We start from the raw sequence: 16232 nt of genomic DNA on the forward strand, positions 1-16232 counted from the left end.
TAGCTGGGTTTGACAGCACTCTGACCTTCAAACAAGCCAATTACTTTTTGCCTAAAGTGTATGAACCCAACCTGTGTGGTTGTATATAGTTCAGTGTGTTCTGCAAACCCAGACAGTTGGGTTAATTAAGAATACCATGGTTGTTAATTATCAGCAAATATATCCTGCAAGCACGATCTTTGACTGCAATTCCCTGAACACCAATTTGGGAGTAAGCCTGACTGAATATGTTGGGAGTTACTTCTAAGTACACATGAATCAGCTTCAGGGATAAATATATTGTAGCAAGTTGCCACTTACTCTTTTCCGAAGGTGTGCATGATTATAGATAATACAGAATATGTTGCCTTTCTATTGAATTCCTAGGCTCAAGGAGATGAGCAATAAAATAATGGTAGTAATTAAAATTTTAAAACTCAAATAGGACTACATAACTTTATCCTTGCACCCACTAATTTCCCTACCTTTATATAAACAGATTGTTCGATTTTGATTTATTCAGATCTTTGTGTAATAGTGCAGTACGTAAGAGGAAGAGAGGCAAACTTTTAAATTTAAGTGGTAATTATTCATTGATAACATGCTGAAACGGTCCATTCCATATGTAACAGGAAATAGTTTTACAACTATATTCCTTCTCTAAAAGTTCTTAATGCATACAGCTTTTATAAAGGTGGATTCATGTTTTCAGTATATGTATATTATTTAAAGCTGACATGAGAGTGCATAAACATAAAGATGTAGTTTTATGGTTGTCCTCCAGAACCTAAGGGTGTTGATATATAATTACAGTAGTTCTGTTATTACTCAAATTGTTTTCTGTCAATATCCAAAAATGAAAGAACATTGCCAGACTTGAGCTTCTCCTGAAACAAAAAGAATGAAGATTATGAAAAAGCATTAACAAATGTTTTGTATATATGCAAAAGCTAAAGATTCTGCCTCAGAAGGCTTCCCAGTCAAATACTCAGTGAATCACTGTTTAAAAATAAATTCATAAATTAATTATGTATTATAATGAACATCCACAAGCATTATTAATAGAACATGCTAATAGAGAACAGAGAGATTGACAACAGATATATATTCCTGAAAAATCTGTCAAATATAATGTATCTATTGTTAGCCGCCCAGAGTCTCTAGTCTGAGATGGGTGGCTATATAAATAAAACAAATAAATAAATCTTAACCTCATCTAACCTTAATTTAATATGATTTTTAATTACCATATCCTGCTCCAGCTGCAGAGCAGTACAAATAGGAGATTATCAATACGTATATCATCATCAGTTATCAGTGTTACTGCAACAGGCCTTTTCTATCAAATAATACTGAGAGATGTCTTGGATTTGAAGATAAGGGCATATATCAAAAAGTAAAATTGATGCAAAAAAATGCCTGGATTCTCTAACAGATAAGGAAAAAACTTCATTGAATCACAGTTGATTCCTGGTGACTATTTGAATGTGTCCTCACAAAAAATGTAGTCCTGAAGCAGGACTATTTAAATACATCCTGCTTCAATCATAGATACTAATGCTACTACTATTTAATATTTGCCATTGTCATTTTTGGTTACTTTTTTAAGCTTCCCAAGTAACTTACAGCTCCTGGATTCTCCTCTCTCCTCTCTACATAGAGTAATATATCACTAGAATTACAGAGACTGGTTTTAGTAGGAGTAAGAAATCATATTCCATTTAAATTCTTCCATTCCTGCCTTCAGATTTCCTATGAATATAACTGACCACATATTAGCTTTACCTCTAACATTTCACGTTATTTTAAAATATGATCCAGTGTGAGAACCAGTTTGATCTAGTGGTTAAAGTGCTGAAGTGAGAGTGGGGAAACCTGAATTCTAGGCCTGCCTTAGGCATGGATGCCAACTGGGTGACTTTGAGCTAGTTGCTCCCTTTCAACCCTGGGAGAAGGCAATGGCAAACCATCTCCAAACAAGAAGTCAAGAAATATGTATGAAGTCTATGTAGTCACCCGGAATCAAATCTGACTTGAAAGCAAAAATTTTAAAAATTATCCCAACTATAAATTTTTGCAAGGGACTGTTATTTCCTAAACATTCATTTCCATTACTTTTATCCTACTTTTTATTCCTTAAAAAGAAGTCTATCTGACTAGAAGCTTATATCTTTTAGTAGGGCCTTACACATGTCATATAAGCTTCAAATCCAGGCCAATGAAATACAAATTTACTCTACTGACATCCACATTTTTAAAAGTAAACTTTAAAACATACACTCAAGAACAGATAACATACCTTTAATTCCTCATCGAAGTCCTCCATGGATTCAATCAGTTTTCCAGGCTCATGTTCCCCAAGTGGAAATGGATAATCAGTTCCCAACATCACTTTCTCCTGAAAATAGAAGCAAGTAGGTGGATTACCCTGTTGGCATTTAATGGATGTTCCTTTTTCATTTTAAGGAATTGTTATGAAAACTATGGAATTGGATAGATAGATGGACATGTACTTTTTTAAATTGCATGCAAGTCTAGAGATTTGAAAAGCTAGAAAATTTCAGGAAAAAGATTCCCATTATTTCTGAGATTTCCCCTGCCTTAATTTTTTTCATGAGTTGAAAAAAAATGTTTTTCTAATCTTTTCTTTTTAAATAGTATGCTATCAGGGACTCTGGCTTATGTCTAGAAATATACCAAATCAATAAATAAACAAATATGCTTAGAAATTTTAAAGGGTAAAGAATTCTGCCTCCATAAGGGGAAATCTTTGGTTTTCAGAAATCCATGAACATAATAAAAATAAAGGATCAGAAAGATTAGAAATTGCTAGCAGTGATAGTACTTCAGATTGAGAAAGTAAATGGATTAGACATGTCAAAATGTATATTCTGAGAATTGGTTTCTCCCCACCTTTCCATTTTTCATCTAGTTCTGAAAATTAGTCTATTTCTATCTTTGTCCAGAATAAATGTTCTTGGTTTTACCGCAGCATTTATGATTTCTCTGATTTTCAACATTATGTTTTGCCTGCATGTTTATCTTAAACAAGCAAAAATCAAGAGAGACTATATTCCTTGGAATTCAGTGGTTTGTAATGCCATTTGTAACAGAATAAAAATAGATTAAATTCAGTCAATATAATCATACTTGCCTAAATAAATTATACTTTTAATTTTATACATCAAACATACTTCTACAATCAAATCAAGTCTGTAATATGTTTTGTAAAATAACAAAGTGATTTTATGATTGTAAGCTGCTAAAAATAAGGACTGACTACATATAGTTCATTTTTCCCCAACATTACTGGTTTTTCTCTGGAAAAGTAACAAACATATTGTTTCTCATTGCCTCACAATTAGCAGAAATTTTACATTTTATCAAAGCTAGCTTGTATGTTACCTTAACAATTTATTACTTCTATTATTTACAGGCAATACCCATTGTCAAGTGGCTGAGAGTTACGTTCTTTCATTCGCAATCATTCTCCTGATCAATTCAGCCAAGTTTATCCAGCTACTGCATTGTATTAGTTTATTTGCTGGGGGCTCAGGCAACTTATTTGTCATAAGTAAATATAAATATTTAAGGAACACTGAAAGTTTGTGGAAGCACAAATGGTCATGGTAATGCATGCTTGTCATTTTTGTGAGCTTTTCTGCAAACTTACCTTGAATGGTCTCTTGTAAGAGAGAAACAGCTCTTTCCTTATTATTGGATTCTCCTTATTTATTTATTTGTTTGTTTGTTTATCCTGCCTTTATTATTTTTTTATAAATAACTCAAGGCGGTGAACATACCTAATACTCCTTCCTCCTCCTGTTTTCCCCACAACAACAACCCTGTGAGGTGAGTTGGGCTGAGAGAGAAGGACGGGCCCAAAATCACTCAGCTGACTTTCATACGTTAGGTGGGACTAGAACTCACAGACTCCTGGTTTCTAGCCCAGCAACTTAACCACTAGACCAAACTGGCTCTGATATCTGATATATATTTCTGATATAATTACATTATTTTCTATAGATAAAAATATGTCGTTTATGTATTTTAGTACATTAAAAAAATTCATTTTTATGTACTAAAAGATGTTGTTGTTGATTTGTTCAGTCGCTTCCGACTCCTCGTGACTTCATGGACCAGCCCACGCCAGAGCTTCCTGTTGGTCGTCAACACCCCCAGTGTCATGAGTGCCGTTGAGCTGAAGACATCAGCGCAATGGCACACATGACAATAACAAGGAAACAGGGGAAGGGGCTCAAGATAAGCAGCCATCAACTCACAAAGATGAAAGAACAAGATACAATGGCTAAACGGATCGCGAGGCACACCCAAGCTGTTAGCGCTAGCGCAACGGAGATCGCCCAGCTGACAGCAATCACCGGAGGAATAGGGAAACCGATGATGGGTGATCCCGGAGCGCCAGCGGGGCCTCGCAACCCCTCACCTACCGGCAAGACAGCATGTTGGACAAAGGGGGGGTGACGTAACCTCGAGTGAGGGGGCGCTGACCGGCGCGGGGTATTTAAACCCCGCACCGGCGCGCTCCTGTCACTCTCAGCTTTTTTCTACCACTGTATCTACACTACGAATAAACCAGAGCCTGCTTCAACGGAATCAGTGTCTGTGTGTTACTCGGAGGTAGGCAGCGCATGACATAAAGCTGAGAGTCACAAACTCAGCCTCGCCGAGCCCCACCGGACGACAACGAGCCGCGGGAGGAGTAGACGGCGAGAAGACCAGGAACGATGAGGCCGGCGCGACGCGGACAAGGGGGGCGAGCCGCACGGCAAGAAGCAGAGGAGGACCGATCGAGGCCAGAGGCACCACGGACTCCTGGAGCCATGGACGCCCACCCGGCCCAACCCGAGCCTCAGCTCCAACCCCAAGGGGAGATGGCGACGGAGGCAACCCGGCCACGGGAGGGAGCAACATACCTCCCGAGACCAGTGGAGAACCCCGTGCCCCACATCGCACCCCAGCCACGGGCGTGGAGCAGCAGCCCAACGGCGGTAAGCACGGGGGAGGACGAAGAAGCAACCCAGCCGACGGTGGAGGAAGCGGGCCAACGGTCGGGAGTGCCTGAACCCCACCGGCGACCCACCCCCGCCGACACACCGATGGAACCGACCCCAGCGGCGGCGCAGATCGCGGACGGGGACGCACAAGCTAGACTCGCGGCCATGGAGACCCAACTGAAGGAACTCCGGACCATGCTTCAGTCGTTGATGTCCCCCGCGCCGCCCAACGACGTCCCCGCACAGGTCCACGCCCCGAGCGAGGCGCCGAACTCCCACGGGCCAGAGGACGGTCAACAAACGGCACAGGCGGACGACGCCACAGGCCGGGAAGCGAGAGGAAGGGGCTTACAAAACGCCCGGGCCCCAAAGGACTTCCCCATCTTCTTTGATGGGAACCCCGCGAAACTGTCGTTCTTCATCACGAACGCCAGGGAGTTCATGGGGAGGCACGGACACTCCTATGACTCCGAAGCGGACAAGATCGCAGCCGTGGCAATCAAACTACAAGACCGGGCGGAGGACTGGTACGTCCAACTGTACGAGTCCAGCTCCCCCGCCCTCGCCAACTTCCACGCCTTCATCAACGAGATGAAGAGCTACTTTGAGGACCCACTAGCCAAAGTGAGGGCGAAAAGCGCACTCCAAAGACTTAAACAGGGCGCACGCACTGTCCCGGACTACGCCCTCGAGTTCAAAGCCCTCGCAGGGAAGGTCAACGACTGGTCCGAGACCACCCTGCTGGAAATGTTCAAAAGGGGGCTCAACCGCGACGTACTCCAATGGGCCCTCTACTGCGACGACCCAGAGACTCTACACGGGTGGATCCACCTCGCGGGGAAAGCAGAACACGCGCACCGCACCTTCCTCATGGCAATGACGGAAGACACGACCAACACCTGCCAAAAGGTACCCGCGCCACACGTGGGGACGGCCGGTCCCACATACCCAAGGAAGAAACGCCACAGCCACACAACAGTAGCTTCACCATTTTTTTTTTTTTTACATGCATCACACAAGCAACACATGTGAAAAAAGGGGTAGGGCTTCATTCACACTTCTTGATTTTTTGAACCCCAAGATACCCCTGAATAAAATATTAAATTAGCACTGATATTGACAAAAATAATATTGGTTTGCTTTTGCATCATTTAAGTGAATATTATCTAACTACAAAGTAGGAAGGAAAAAAGAGAATTCGGTAAATCCTCAAAAGAAGATAATTTAACCTTTCATCATATATTTTTATCTAGCCACTTAGTAATGGCTACAGATAGCTTTGGTATCTATGCTTCCATCTACAATAGAAATCTAGTTCATTTATAAAATTATGTTTTGCACCAAAGGGAAGGAATTAGTGAAACTGTGGCAAGATAAGTTATATTGAATGATCAGTAATAAACTGATGCCTGCCTTCATCATAATTCCTGTGTTTCTTCTCATCCTATTCTATCATAGAGAGTTTTCTGGGAATAAATTATGCCATTTTAACATAGACTATACCAAGTAACTTGGAGAAAGATGCTCCCTGGGCATATAAATGTAATCAATATGTGCTAAAATATAAACAAGTGCAGGTTTCTGATGCTTCATCATTTGGAAGTAAAGCTCAGATTAATGAACCTGGAAGTAATAAGTCATTTTGGTTTTTGTACTTGCAACTGGTGATATATAGAGTGAAGAAAGCGCTATAGGACATTTTCCTTTTTGCTGTCACATACTATTTCCAGCAGGCGTCACCACAGGGTTGTAAAAGAAATGCTCTAAACATTTTATGCCAAAATAGAGATGCCTAATTTAGTCTGGTCTGCTTTTTTTGTGGTGGCAGCAGGGTGGGGGGGAGGATATTGTAAAACAAAATAAAAGGAAATATACATTACAAAGGATGGGAAATATTTTGAGCATAGGTACATAGTAGAACAGTTATGATTGATGATGACCATAACATCTCTTTATCCACACTGTGATTCCTCTTCCAATTTTATCATACCAGTTTCTTGAGCAAATAAATCTGTAATATCAAATGTGGATATGACCTGAGATACTTTCTGATGCATAATATTTACTAACTGGGTGAGTTCTGCATGAGGAGGAAAAGGAGGATGCAATAGCCAGAAAAGATATAATTGAATTTTTTTCCCCTGTAAAGTACATGCACCCAAGGAATAACTGAACACCACTGCAAATATCCTGAGTATTTTTGCATTATGGTCATCAATTACTACAAACATATTTCTGTTTGTTCCATAATGTGAGTCATTTAAATAGCAGAAATTCTGATAGAATTCCTTTCGAGGGCAAACATATTTTATCTTACTCTGTGTTGCCGTTTGCGAATGCTTCTGGACTCTATTTTGTCCTAATTTGGGAGAGGGATTGGGGAAATCATCTAAAGATTTGTCTTGAAGTGTCATCAATATGCAACTGATTTTCAGCTCTACCTCCTTCTCCACGCACATGTCCCAGAGAGACTATGAAGCTTCTGAACCAGTCTTCAGAGACTCTATTTGTTGTATAGGAAAGAATACAGAGGGACTTAATGTAGACATAAGTATTGGGGAATATGAGCATTCATAACTGGCCTTAGATTAGAGTTACCATATCTGGGCTGCAAAAAGCTGGATGACCACTAGATGGTAGCAAAACGTTATCTCTTCACTACCATCTAATGGTGGTCTGGCTTTTTGCAGCCCACATCTGATTAACTATACTTTAAATCAGTGTTTCTCAATCTTGGCCACTTGAAGCTATGTGGACTTCAACTCCCAGAATTCCCTGGCCAGCATGCTCTGGATGACCACCATGCACTGGCTGGGGAATTCTGGGAGTTGAAGTCCACACAGCTTCAAGTGGCCAAGGCTGAGAAATACTGATTTAAATAGATGTAGATAATGGTAGATAAGGAGTTAAGGACTTTTTCTGTGTCTCTTCTTTTTCTGTCAGTCTGCCTGATTTTTGTCTAAAGGATTGCTAATCTCAGGTCACTTCCTTCTGCCTTTGTTCCCAGTCACATACACACAGAGTACTGGCTCTCTGACTCTTTTCCTGGTATGATGTAGTCAGATTCCTGTTTTAAGGAATGCTGACATGCACAGACAATGCTTCAATCTCCGGCAAAAAATGGAAGCCCTATACCTCTGCCAGACTGTCAGTCTATCACAGACCCCACTACTGCTATGTATTTTAAGAAAATTTTTATGCTATTGCTATTTGGAATAATGTCTAATTTGGCCTTCAGTCTCAAAGGCTTTACTGTGGAATAATGTTTACGGTCTAGGAATGTTATCTTGCAAAAGAGGCTCTCACTTACCTTTCCTATTATGTTTATCAGCAACCTCAGTGCATGTGCATCATGGACAAGTGAATCTGTGTAGAATGAACCAAGGTATTTCTTTGGATCAATGTTGTTATGGATTGCACACAAGTCAGGTCTCACACTGAATCCATGGGAGATACGTCCTACTGTGTAAGGAAAGGAACCACCTAAAAATAAAATTATATTGTAATTTATATATTTTACGCATTTGTTTATATTCTACATTTCCTGCAGGGGTACAAGGTGGCATATATTACTCTTTCCTCCATGTTTACCCCTTCAACAACAACAGTATGTGGTTAGTCGAGTTTAGAGATAGGACTGTGGTGGATTCTGGCGCTGCCGGTAGTCCTCAGGAAGAGGGGGATGCATTCCAGAGAGAGAGCCAGTTTGGTCTAGTGGTTAAGGTGCTGGGCTAGAAACCAGGAGACTGAGAGTTCTAGTCCCACCTTAGGCATGAAAGCCAGTTGGGTGAGCTCAGGCCAGTCCCTCTCTCTCAGCCCAACCCACCTCACAGGGTTGCTGTTGTGGGGAAGATAGGAGGAGGAAGGGATATTAAGTATGTTTGCCGCCTTGAGTTATTTATAAAAATAATAAAGGCGGGATAGAAAAGAAATAAAATAAAATAAAAATAAATAAGAGGATTCATAGTCTGGAAAGTGTTTGTGGGAAAGCTAAGAGGTTCAGGGTCGCCCCATCCTAGAGTCTCCCAGGGTATTTGTGTTTAGGTTAGTTAGAGTAGCTTTAATCTGGCGCGATTCTGTCTATAGGGTGAGAACAATAAAGAACTAGAGTTTGGTGATACCAGCACAGTGTGGTTCTTGGCCTGGTTCCTGACAAGGACTGACCCATCAACTGAGTTTTCATGGCTGAGAGATTCTCCACTTCTAGACCAACAATATAATCACAATACTACCTGAGCTCTGATACTTACCTCCATGGGCAAAACAAACTCTCAGCTTGGGGAAGCGCTCAAAAGTTCCTCCCATAATCATGGAGCAAATAGCAATGGTTGTTTCAGTGGGCATGCCTAATAGTAAGAAAAAATTTCATATTCAGGAATAATTATTGGTGCTAATATGATGGTATTGTACCATATAGTTCTTACTGCTTTCTTGGACAGATCTTCATCCAAGGAAGAGGAAGACGACCAGGGGCAGACAGACAAACACTGGGCAATCTCAGTTCTGGGGACTCAGGCCCTAGCACCAGAATTACAGCAGAAACAAGCTGCACCGCTGCTGACATGGCACCAATGGATTCCACAATGACCCAGGAGAACCACTGGGTCATTACTTGGAGTCCCAAAGGGCAGAGAGTGCTAGCTGACTTGGAAGAGCACTGTGGGATATTCCAAGCTGCAGTAAGAGAGGTGCTTAGTCCCATGTAGCTTTAAATAAAAATGTTACAAAAAGTATATTGGCTGTAATGAAGAGAGCATGTTTCTTTGTTCGTCTGATCTGCTGAAATTAATATTTGATTATCACTAATATGTTTGGCTATCCATTCTATTAGAGAAAATGACGTAGGTGCCATAGAAGGACCTTGTTGTATGTTTACTCATTGCTGCATTTTACTGCTAAGGAAGAGAGACTCATATGTCTATTTTTTTTCCATGCCACAACTTGACCAGCACTTGGAAAGTGTTAATAGTCCTCATACATTTGTTTTGTGTTCCTAAGTAGAATCCGTCTTGTTACGGAGGGGGGTATGTGTGTCTGCGTGAGTGGTTGTGTATCTGTGTCTGTGTCTATGTGTGAATATCTACTATTTGCTGCTACTGGAAAGCATAATTATTTATATATAACTTCTTTTCAGTGCTTTCAAATACTGTATTAGGAAATTTGGAACAATTAGAAATCAGCTTCTGAAATAAAAATTAACTCCAATTTCTCTAAAATTTTATTTTAGATTTGATAGTGGGTGAGGTGGCTGGCCTGGCTTCTTTACCAGAACTTGGGTGGGCTGGGAGAGGGAGTTCCCTTCTCAGAGAGGTGTCCACCTGGCTTTCAGGTTTGGCACCAGCTGCAACTCCAAGGGAGGGGAGGTGAAGTGGCAGTTAACTGTGAGTTGTGATGGGCTTCCAGGGTTGGGTTTGAGGGGACAGGTGGAATTGTTGCTGTCATGCTGCCTTCCCTGATACGCAGCATCTTCCCTGCCTGAGTTGCTGGATTCTGTCACTGGGTTGATGACTGAGACCCCATACCGTGAAGTCCAGGGTGGTTCGGGAGTTCACGGCCTCCATGGCAACCATGGACCTTCCCTTTTTAAGGAAGGTGATGTCATGCGGGGCTCAGATTCAGAGTCAGAAGAGGAAGAAGGGCAGCCAGATCCTGAAGTGGCCTTGGAGGACAAGCAGTCAGCTCTGGGGTCACCACAACAGCTGCCTGAGCAGGCAGAGGAGGCAGGGCCAGCCAGTGATCAGCGGGGACAGCTGCTACTGCTGCTGCTCAGGGAAGATGAGGACTCGGAATTGCCACCCGCTCCCAATGCGAGAGCCCGGAGAGCAAAACAGAGGAAGTCAGCGAGGTTACTCACACGGAAGCAGTCTCACCCTCCTAAACGAGCCCTACCAGGGCTGCTCCTATTTAAGGAGAGCTACAAGCCCAAGACGGCTGTTGAAAATGACCATTTGTTAACTCCAATTCACTGTGCCTTGCCTTGGACTCTGAACCTGGACCGGCTGACAACCTCCCCAGAGCTTTGGGCTCCTGGACTACCTGTCCATTCTTGTGCCTGCTCCCTGGATTTTGAACTCTTTCCGGAGGCAAGTTGCTGACCTTGCGAGAACTTGGTTGCCCTTACATGCGTTTGCACATTGCTTTTGTTGCTGCTTGTTATAAGTAAAAGTTTGCAACTGCCTCTTGTGTATTTGCATGTGCCTGGCCCAAGACAGGACAGGTGGTAGAGAATGTGGTCAGGCATCTACTTCAGAGGAGCCTGGAGAAAGTGGATTATCTGGACCCATTTCACTTGGATTTCAGGCTGGGGTTTAGTAAGGAGATGGCATTGGTCATGCTTGTTGATGACCTGTGGTAGAGCTGGGAGCGGGTGATCCATCTATCCTTATGCTCTTTGGTCTCTCAACAGCTTTCAATATTGTCAACCACGATATCCTAGTTCATGGTGTTTTTCCTCCTTTCTCTGTGGCTAGTTTCAATTGGTGTTGACAGGTGGAGAGAGATCTTGCCCACAGCTCCTCACATGTGGGATGCCACAGGGCTCAATGCTCTCTTCCTTTCTGCCTAACATCTACATGAAACTGCTGGGTGAGGTTATCCACTCGTTTGGGGTCAGGTATCCTCAATATATGGGTGATATCCAGTTGTATGTGTAATTCCCTGGCCTGCTAAGCAATGTGTTTGAAGTCCTGATTCAGTGCCTGGAGGCTGTGTGGGTTTGGAGGGGAGGAACAGACTCAGGCTCAATCCTTTCAAGACCAAGTGGCCGTGTCTATTCGGCCTGCTGGATCCAGAGATATTTTATTGATGACTTTCAATAGGGTTGCACTTCCCCACTCAGGACTTGTGTACAATCTAGATGTCCCCTTGGACTCTAAGCTCCACCTCAAAGAGCAGGTGGAAGCTGTGGCCAAGAGCCTTTGCACAGGTTACCTAGTGTATCAATTGTGCCCTTTCCTAGATCAAGCGGCCTTCAGACACTCGTGCCCTAGTCCCCTCACGACTGGATTACTATAATGCACTCTACTTGGGGCTGTCCTGGAAGATTATTCATAAGCTACAGCTGGTCCAGAATATGGTGGCATGGGCACTAATTATGTGTGTGACACTCTGCTGCTTTGTGAGCTGCCCTGGTTACCAGTTGGCTTCTGGGTGCAATTTAAGGTGATGGTTATCACCTATAAAGCCCTTCAAGGCATGGGCTTGGCTACCTGAAGGACTGCCTATCTCTAGTCATCCTCTGCCCATTTCTAGTCATCTCTGCCAATCCAGTTCAGTCCAGCAATTTGGGTGCACTCTGGGTCCCATCAATTAAGCAATGTCATCTTGCAGGACCCAAGAAGCATGCCTACTCTGCTGCAATTCTTGACCCCTGGAATGATATCCCAGAGTCATGTGACTCCACCCTTATGGCGTTCAGGAAACTTGAACCTTGGGGACAAGGTGATGTTCTTTTGCTTGTTTGTTTTGTGTTGTTTTGATCAGGTGTTGATCACTTTGCTTTTACGGTCTTTATGTATATATATTGATTCTTAGCTGTATGCTGGCCAGATTCTTATGGGAGTCAGACAGCCTGTAAAATAAATAAATATATAAAATTCACTTTTTTTTTGTCCTATACAGCAAATAGAAATAACAAGCTCCTCTTCATAAATTTAATTACTGTTCCCACTTTGATGAGACTGTTAGAAAATCTTCTTGTATATTTCCAATTGTTCCATCTGCATAAGTGATAAAAAAGTCTCTTGATTGTGCCAGATTTAAAAAAAATCAAATCACTAAAGAAAGCATCACTACCAGTGACTGCCGTAGAGCAGCATTTCTCAACCTTGACAACTTTAAGATGTGTGAACTTCAACTCCCAGAATTCCCCAGCCAGTTGAAGTCCACACATCTTAAAGTTGCCTAGGTTGAGAAACACTGTTGTAGAGAATGCCAATCTTGCACAGTATCTACTGACCTACAAGCCAGGGAAGCCAGTATTTCGACATCCTTCCATCTGTTTGCATGTCCCAGGGATGCACAAAGAGACAGCAGTTTAACTGTTCAGCAGCCTTAAATCACCAAGAGAGAATTTAAAAGATTATTAAATAGAGGACAACAGAGATGGTATTTCAGGCAATTAAGCTAAAGTTTTTGAAGATAAAAAAACTTTACTGTTTTCATAGCGTGAGTAATCCACATAAGAATGACGATTATGTATTGTTAGAAAGTGCTTATTTGTGTCTAGCATCCTTGGTTGTTTGTTCAGATGTGACGAGATAAAGGTGTGTTGTTAATAATACAAACAAATCAAACACAAAGTTCAATAGCCTATTTTCTTACTTATGAATAAACAACTTCCTCTTGAATGTATTTCTGAATACTTTTTATTTGTAATGCACTATTGGGTTTGTTATTTACCTATTATTATTCATCCTGATTTAAAATTTCCAGATGACAATATTTGTTCCACATATATTTCATGTCTAATTTTTATTGGCCATTTTGCTGGCATGATTGTTATTTAAACTAGAGATAAATTGTTATTTTTCTGTCCTTTTTCATTCTGATGTGGGAGAGGCAGAGAAAAAAGCTTGCCTCTTTGGAACTGGAAATAGCTGCAAAGAAATACTGAGGTTTATGCAATGTTCTTTCTTGTATTTCTTTAAATAGAGAATAAGTACTAAGTCATAATGGGAATTGGAGCAGATAGGGCAAGAGGAAGAGAAAAGTTACTGTAATACTTTGTATCAATTCCCTGAACACCAAGGCAGATTCTTCTGGTTGCGGCCAGATATTCACATAGCTTTACTGAGTTTTTAACATGTATTTATTTATTAATTTCAGTCCTGCCTGTAATGTCCAAAGGACAAATAATTGGAAGTACAGTTTACATTTGAATGTGCTTCGGTCTTTGCTTAATGAGTAGATTTTTTTTTTAATCCATTCAATTGTGTCTGATCCTTGAAGACTGCCTGGACAAGTCCCTGCAGTTTTCTTGGCAGTCTTTGCAGAAGTGGTTTTCCCTTGCCTCCTTCCTGAGAGAGAGTGACCAGCCCAAAGTCACCCAGCTGGCTTTGTGCCTTAGGTGGGACTAGAACTCATGGTCTCCTGCTTTCCAGCATGATACCTTAACCACTGCACCAAACTGGCTCTCAATGAGTAGACAGGAATATATTTAACTAACATACTGAAGTGAGAACTTAGTACATCTCCTCAGTTCTGTCTCTGCCTGGACTGTGTATATTATTCAGATAATATTGTTGACCTGCTGATTAACCTTACATGAACAATAGAAATATTTTCTATTTCTCTATTTAGTTCTCCAGGGAGAGCTGAAGTTTGCTAGAAAAAAGCAAACAAATCAATTCTAATGAGAATATAAACTATAGAAGGGTTACTTACAGTGGATTTACCTTCTTAAGGATCAGATTTTAAAATATGCATAGAGTTGAAATACTTGCATGTTTGAACTTTACTCTCATTACCCTCAAATATCTCTGTGTTTGGTGCCTCCTGCTTGACTCAGTGCTTGTAATGGTTGCCTATTCTGACATACTCAGCCTCACAATCAAAACGGCTGAAGAATTGAGCCCATCTAATTTGCTTTGGGTTGAGCTTACGAGGTGCACTGAGTGCTTCGAGGTTTTTGTGGTCAGTCCAAACCTCAAAAGGGTGGGTAGCCCCCTCCAGCAAATGGCGCCAAGTGTCTAAAGCGGCTTTAACAGCAAAAGCCTCTTTCTCCCAAACGTGCCACCGCCTTTCCGTCTCAGAGAATTTACGGGAGAGATAAGCACAAGGCTTCAAACATCCCGACTCATCTGCTTGTAGCAGGAGTGCTCCAATGGAAAAATCCGAGGCATCCACTTGCACCACAAATGGTTTGCTAGGATCTGGATGTTGTAGAATGGGTTCTGCTGTGAATAGTTTTTTAAGCTTGTCAAAAGCCACCTGGCATGCAGGCATCCATTTCAGCAGCGCCCCCGGATTCTTTGTCCTCCGTGTGTCCCCCTGCCCTTTAGTTTTTAGCAACTCAGTGAGGGGCAATGCTATCTCCGTGAACCCCTGGATGAACTGGCGATAATAGTTGGCGAAACCGAGGAAACTTTGGAGCTGCCTACGCGTGCGTGGTGGCTCCCATGCCAGAATGGCTTCAATCTTAGCTGGATCCATTTCAATACCCTTGTCTGAAATTCTATAGCCCAAATAGTCAATTTGAGATTTATGGAAAGCACATTTAGACAATTTAGCATACAGTTCAGCCTTTCTCAGCTTGCTGAGCACTTGTCTGACCAGCTCTATATGTTCCTCAGTTGTTTCAGGATAGATCAATACATCGTCCAAATACACCAAGACCCCTTTAAATAAATGGTCATGCAAGACCTCATTAATCAATTGCATAAAAACCCCAGGTGCTCCCGCCAACCCAAAAGGTAACACTTTATATTGGAAAGAGCCCAAAGGACAATTGAAAGCAGTTTTCCATTCATCCCCCTCCCTTATGCGAATACGGAAATATGCCTCCCTCAGATCCAACTTAGAAAATATTTTCCCCTTCGCCAGATGTGATAACATGTCCTTGATTAACGGGACGGGATATTTATTCAATATTGATACTGCATTCAATCCACGGAAATCCGTACATAACCTCAAAGTCCTATCTTTCTTTGGTCTGAATAGAACAGGAGCACCTACTGGGGAACTGGCTGGTTCGATAAAACCCCTGGCCAGATTTTTATCGATAAACTCTCTTAGCGTTGCCAGTTCCTTCTGGGTCATAGCATAAATTTTTGGCTTAGGCAACTTTGCATTAGGGATAAAGTCTATGGCACAGTCAGTTTTGCGGTGCGGTGGTAGCTGATCCGCCTCCTTTTCGCCAAACACATCTGCAAAGTCTTGGTATTGCTCCGGCAGTCCGTCTTGCGGACCAGTAAGGAGATGCGGAGTGTTGCTGCCGCCCTCCCCACCTCGCCGTTGTCCAATTCATCCCCCTCAGGGGCTTTGTAGAATCCATCTGCAAAAGTCACAGTCCTGTGCACCCAATTTATGTGTGGGTTTTGCTGAACAAACCAAGGCATCCCCAAAATGACAAATGGACCCCCCACAGGCGCTACCACAAAAGGCAGTTTCTCCCAGTGGCTACCCATTTGCAATGCCACCATCCCTGTGGAGTGAGTCACCGGTTTCCCCCCCGCCGTAGATCCATCTAATTGGGTGAAGATCATGGGTTGTTTCAAAGGGAACGTGGGTAACTCT

General features: G+C 42.2%; 1 protein-coding gene across 1 annotated transcript in view; it reads right to left on the reverse strand.

The window, feature by feature from the left end:
* Positions 1–546: 546 nt before the first annotated feature.
* Positions 547–16232, reverse strand: part of ACMSD (aminocarboxymuconate semialdehyde decarboxylase) — a 39312-nt gene continuing 23626 nt past the window's right edge. The window contains exons 4-8 of the mRNA XM_063292400.1: positions 12955–13048; positions 9248–9343; positions 8308–8480; positions 2279–2377; positions 547–866 (exon numbers count right to left, since the gene is read on the reverse strand). Coding sequence (XP_063148470.1) covers positions 804–866; positions 2279–2377; positions 8308–8480; positions 9248–9343; positions 12955–13048 — 525 coding nt within the window. The 3' untranslated portion in view covers positions 547–803. The remainder of the gene's footprint in view (positions 867–2278; positions 2378–8307; positions 8481–9247; positions 9344–12954; positions 13049–16232) is intronic.

Source organism: Candoia aspera, chromosome 1 (assembly GCF_035149785.1).
Source record: "Candoia aspera isolate rCanAsp1 chromosome 1, rCanAsp1.hap2, whole genome shotgun sequence".
NCBI lineage: Eukaryota > Metazoa > Chordata > Lepidosauria > Squamata > Boidae > Candoia > Candoia aspera.